The 6,156-nt window shown below is 37.3% G+C and overlaps 1 protein-coding gene across 1 annotated transcript in view; it reads left to right on the top strand.

The window, feature by feature from the left end:
* The first annotated feature begins 6 nt into the window (after positions 1–6).
* Positions 7–6,156, top strand: part of LOC112151016 (B-cell receptor CD22-like) — a 16,624-nt gene continuing 10,474 nt past the window's right edge. Inside the window, exons 1-2 of the mRNA XM_036217384.1 lie at positions 7–28; positions 179–571. Coding sequence (XP_036073277.1) covers positions 217–571 — 355 coding nt within the window. The 5' untranslated portion in view covers positions 7–28; positions 179–216. The remainder of the gene's footprint in view (positions 29–178; positions 572–6,156) is intronic.

The following is a 6,156-nucleotide window of genomic DNA, read 5'->3' as shown; positions in this document are numbered from 1 at the left end:
ATGTTCCTGAGTGTCTTCTTCCTTCCAGGTCAGATGTTTGTTCTCTTTCAATTACAGACATTTTTCAACAATTTCTGCTTTTATTTATATCTCATTCTAATGTTGTTTACACTGCAGCTGAACTGCAGTTTGTTCATAAAAATTCATCATCAAATCCACATTTTCTTCATCATTCCAGGAGTTTGGGCTGAATGTAGTAAACCATCATTCCTTCACATGACTGCACCAAAGCAGCTGGAAGCTCTGAGTGGATCCTGTTTGATAATTCCATGTGGATTTAAGAAAACACCAGGAAATAATGGAGAGAAGTTTGACAACAACAGAGAAACCTTTGGAGTTTGGATTAAAAACAATACTCAGTACTTTGAAAATCCAAACAATGTGATTTTCAACAGCAGTAAGAAGGAAAACATCTATCCAATGAAGATCATTGGAAACCTGAGACAGAAAAACTGCACCACTTTGTTTTCTAATTTGACCACAAAACATACAGAAAGATATTATTTTAGGATTGAAGATGGAGAATTTAAAGTAGTCGACCGTTGTAATTTCATTGAGATAAACATTCAAGGTAAGAACTTTAGGTATGTCATTGACAATTACATTGATACTTTCTTTTTCTACTGACAGAAACAACATAAAGAACATTTAATAACAAACTTAATTCAAATAATAAATGGCGTTTATACAAATAAACTCCTCTTTTGTCTGAATCTTCTGACAGTAAAATCTGTCCAACACAAGATGTCTTCAGCTTTTATCTGTTTGGGACAAGTTTGAACAAATATTTTATATAAAAAAATGTAAACATTCACAGTTTTTCTGTGTTTGAAGCACAGATTCTCCTCAGAGTCCCAGCATTGAAATCCCAGCTGTTCTTAAGGAGAAGACGTCTGTCTCCATCACCTGCTCGGCTCCCACTCCCTGTCCTCACTCCCCTCCTGAACTCACCTGGAATCTCCAAGCAGACTCTCAGAGACAAACGGAGACAAACACAGATGGAAGCTTTACAACTAAAATCCAGAAGACCATCACTCTGTCAGACACTCATGATGGATTCACCATCAGATGTTCTGCCAGATATCCTATGAATGAAGGACCACCAAAGACAGCAGAGACACTAAAGACTCTCAATGTTTCATGTAAGTGATCTGTCAACACATCACACTTCAGCTGCTTCTGATGAATAAAGTTCCTGTGTGTCACATTTTCCTCAGATGCTCCTAAGGACACTTCAGTATCCATCAGTCCATCAGCTTCAGTGTCTGCAGGTATCTGTGTGAAGATGACCTGTTCCAGCAGAGCTAAACCTGCTGTCATCAACTTCATCTGGTTCAGGAGCAGCAAAGATGGAGACCAGAAAGTAGCTGAAGGAGAATCTTACATCATGAATGTAACAGAAGGAGGAGCTTATTACTGTGTGGCTACAAGTGATCTGGGGAAGCAGAAGTCTCCATTGGTTGATCTGACTGTTGAAGGTAAATGGCAATAAATATCATAATGGTAAAACCTTGATTATTTAACAGCAGCAAAAACACAAACTGCATTAAATAATGTCATGGTTTAAAGTGCAAACAGCTCAATTTCTGTAAAGTTGGTATTTTAAGTTGAGAAGTAAAGAAAGAGAAAGCAAAAGCACATTTGAAATTCCCTCAAAAGGACTAATCAATTTGGTTTCTAACAGTCTCATTTTAAATAGTTCTGATCTGTTCAGGACACTGCTACAACCTGACAATTTAATGTACGTTCCTACAATTCCATCATACATTATGATCGTATTATGATTAGTTTAAATAACTATAAATATCTATTTAAACAGAAACAGCTGAGAAATGATCACATTGCTGAAGATAAATTCATGAATGACTTGCTGCACTGAAGTGCCAACAATGTAACAGAAGCAGTATAGAGTGACAGTGAGTGAATGACTTATGTTATGGTCACATACAGAATCTTCAAGATCAGCTGTCGCCACACAATTTTCTTGAAATTTGTTGGAGTGGTCATGAATGAAAAGAGCATACAGGAAGCAGAGCTGGAGGTAGCAGAGATGAAGATGCTGAGGTTCTCTTTGGGAGTGACCAGGATGGATAGGATCAGGAATGAATACATCAGAGGGACAGCACATGTTAGAGGTTTTGGAGATAAAGTCAGAGAGGCCAGACTGAGATGGTTTGGACATGTTCAGAGGAGAGACAGTGAATATATTGGTAGAAGGATGCTGAGTCTAGAGCTACCAGGAAAGAGGTCTAGAGGAAGACCAAAGAGGAGGTTTATGGATGCAGTGAATGAAGACATGAAGGTGGCTGGTGTTAGAGTGGAGGATGCTGAAGACAGGCTTAGATGGAGGAAACTGATTCGCTGTGGCGACCCCTGAAGGGAAAAATCAAAAACAAGTTTTGATAGTTTTTTCCTTTTTTCAGATTTTCCTTATTTAAAGCCCATCATTTATGTAAGAGTTGCTGAGATCATAATCCTTATGACCCTGTTTGTCTGTATTTGGTAAGTTTAATTTGTTTTTAATTCAAATATAAGCTTTCCCTTACTTTACCACCTTTGAAGTATTGCCAATTGATGCTATTGTAACGGCTCTGATATCTTTCAGGATTTTTGGGAAAATTTTACAACACCAGAAGGTTAGTAAACATTTCTATTAAAATTATATGTTCATGTTTTAAAGGGCTTTAAGCTTTGTTTTTTTAACAAAACAAAGCTTAAAGCCCTTTTAATAAAAAGTTTAACCATTTGTCCAACAAAAGATCTAATATTTGTATTAGTGGGTAACGATTATTCAATTAATCAATTTCTATTCCTATGATCCAACCAGATCAATATGTCTGTAAATGAATCAAACTGAATCAGACTATACCAAATAATAAAAAAAAGGGTAAAAAAAAGAGATCAGATAAATCGATGATCAATCGTGGAAAATACCATTTTGGAATTTAGATTGAGATGTGGTGTGTTTACTTTTACTATAACAGTAAAATAACCAGGTGCCATCACATCGTACAAAACACATGAGACTAAAAACTGATCAACCATCAGTACAGTCCAATGTTTGGAAATACTGAATTTTCAATGATAGAACATTCTTTTTTATTTCGATGTTGAAAAAAAGTGGACTGAATGTTATCATACTAAAATTGGAATTGATTTCTTATTAATTCTTGTTTGTTAAAATATTTCATTTACACTTGAATATTGTGAAGAAATATGAGGAATCTGGAAAACTTCACCTGCACTGTTCAGTACCAGCTATTTATCTCTGAGTTTAGTTTTGGCTAAATATGTCCTGGATTCATTTTAGGTCAGTGAATCAGATAGTTCTAAATGAACTTAAATTGAAAAGGCAGAGAAGGTAGAGCAGGCTAACCCGAAGGCAGAGCAGGCTAACCTGAAAGAGAGGCTGAGTGGAGCTCAGAATGACTTTCGTGCTTCCTGTCTTCTCATTCCTGCAATAAATAATGTGGATTTTTTTTATCTTCTGATATTTCTGTTTTTTTCCTCTCCTGTCTTCTTTGACATCAATCATTCACTGCATATCGATCGCACTATCTGTTAAAGGTTAATAAAAGGTTGATAATAAACATCAAATAAATCACTTCTCATTGCATATTTATAATAGGATCAATATTTTTTGTCAAAAGGTAAAAAGTTGGGTGCAGTTATTAAATTGCAGATGTGTAAACTGGGTAGAGGTCTCTAAAAACGGCAAAGAAATCCTGGTGACATTCGGTAATTTCATCACTGCTTTATATTTACTAGGCTAGGCCAAATCCAACATGAAATAGTGACGGCTGGACTTTTTTGCCAATGTTTGAAACTTTTCACCATGTTCTGACTCCTTCATTTAAATAGAATAGAAAAAAAATGTTTCTCTTGACGTTGAGATTTTTTCTTAATCTTGACAAATATACTTTATTCTTTTTTTGTTGTTTTTAACAGAAACAACCAGCAACTCAGCTTGATGTTCCTAATCCAATCATTGACGCTGAATATGAACTATCATAAAAAGATCTTCAGTCTCCCTACAGGACAGAAGTCAGCAGCAGGACTCTGTGTACTCAGAGGTCAAAGTGTCTCAAAGAGGAAACAGTTCCACAGGCTGCTGACATTCCAGAAGATCACTACGCTCAAAGAAAAAAGGATCATGGGAATATACATGAGAATGATGTTCTTTTATTTCAACACTCATGTTGCTCCAAAAATGTTTTTTAGGGATCAATATTATTTTTTAAGAAGTATAAATATGTATTAAGGCAGTTTCAAGTGTGCATTATGAGAAATTAACGTACAACCATCCAACACAAAGGCTTCCACAGAAAGCTTTAATTTCTGATAATGCACACTTTGTCTGGCCTTATCCCTTACATGATCCCTTAAATCACTTAAAAACTTGGGTAGCAAAGCGCGCTCACGTGCGCTCCAGACTTGGACGCCAGGAATTTTGGTGTGTGCGCGTTTATATTGACTCTTCATTGAAAGTGTGCACTTGATTGACGCGGCCAGTGTGGAAGCACCTTAAAGTGCACGTTACATTTTTGTTGTTTTGTCGAATCCTCAAAATAAAAATGACATCAAAAATCTGATTTCTTTATTGCATTTCTTTAATTTCATCAAAGCAATGAAACATACTGTAATTCATTAATATTGTAGTGATGGTCTCAGCCACGCTGGGCTTCCTGTAGGTCTGGCAGTGCAAGGAATTGTGGGTTACCCATTCTTTTGCCTGTCTGATTGGAATTGGATTTAAGTTTGATTTTCGTCTGTCATGGTTCAACCTGCTGCATCTCCCTCCAACCACCAGAGGGAGATCTCACCTGAGTTTTGAACTCATCACCTGCCCTCACCTGGATTAATCTTCATCAGCTGTTTCCCATCACCTCATCACTGCCATAGTCTTTAGTCTGGCTTCTCACCACAGCTCACTGCGAAGTCTTGTTTGCCCTGCATACAATCCAAGCAGTTTCTCCTTTCCCTGTCTCCTTGTGTTTTGACTCCTGCCCAAATCCCCGACTCTCCTAAAACCTAAAAAAAACTAAAACCTTTCGTTTGCACATGGATCCACACCTCTCTGCCTCTTCATCACATCTTCAATGTGTTCTGTTGTCTGACTGTTGAACATTTGTTGGCATTTATGATTTTGTCCTGTTATGTTTGAATTCTTCCTACACCTGCGTGAGAATGAGGGAGAGACTGATGACGACCCCCTCTCCTTGTGTCATTGTGGGATGTCAAAATAAAAGCTTGTGTGTTTGTTATGAGGCTATTCAGCCTTTGCCAGCTGGTTTGTTGCTGTAATGAAACCAAATTTGAGACTTACGTGAAAAAATCATGAACGCTCATAATGTAATAGTAATCTATTAATTCACATTGATAGTGGTTTACTTTATAGATGTACAAGCAGCATGTGTTGCCTATATTGTAAGACTTATATAAGGCATTTAAATTTATGACATACGTTTTTTATTTTTTTGGTCCAAAGTGGCTCTTTCAACATTTTGGGTTGCCGACCCCTGAGTTAGAGGAACACTGTTGGTTTCCATATTCCATTTAGACCAGAAGTATTTCAGCTGTTTTCTAACCAGACTTCCTCATATGTCGACTTGTGTAGGACTGGTTGCTAAATACTTCAAATTGAATTGTGAGAACCTCCGTTTTTTTTCTTATTACATGCGTTATCAGCTAGTGTCACGGAAATTATACATTTGCTTATGTCTCATCCTCTGCGTCTTGTTTTCTTATTCTCAGAACACCCTGACCACAATGTGTAAACATTTTGATTTCATTAGAACATCTTGTTCATGTCAGATATGGCATTTACGCTCCTGTCTGGAAGCTCCTGATTAACAGCTGATTGTATGACTGTATAAAATGTGAGCATCCTTCATCACAGATCAGAGCTCTGCAGACCTCTCCGCCATGCTCGCCAGCGTGTACTTTTCTCTGCTCTGTTTAATAAACTTTCATGAAAACGTTTGACATTTCTTCATTTCATCGGATCAACAAATATTCCACCACAATCTTAGCGTCACGAACAGGATTCCGCGTGTGTTCGTCGGAGTATCGGACCAGAGGGATTTGCCATCCTGAATCACAAAGATTCAGCCTCACAACACCAAATCCAACAGAGTGACGAGGACTGTGGTCCGT

Source organism: Oryzias melastigma, linkage group LG20 (assembly GCF_002922805.2).
Source record: "Oryzias melastigma strain HK-1 linkage group LG20, ASM292280v2, whole genome shotgun sequence".
Classification (NCBI taxonomy): domain Eukaryota; kingdom Metazoa; phylum Chordata; class Actinopteri; order Beloniformes; family Adrianichthyidae; genus Oryzias; species Oryzias melastigma.
This window is presented reverse-complemented; position numbering and strand designations above follow the sequence as displayed.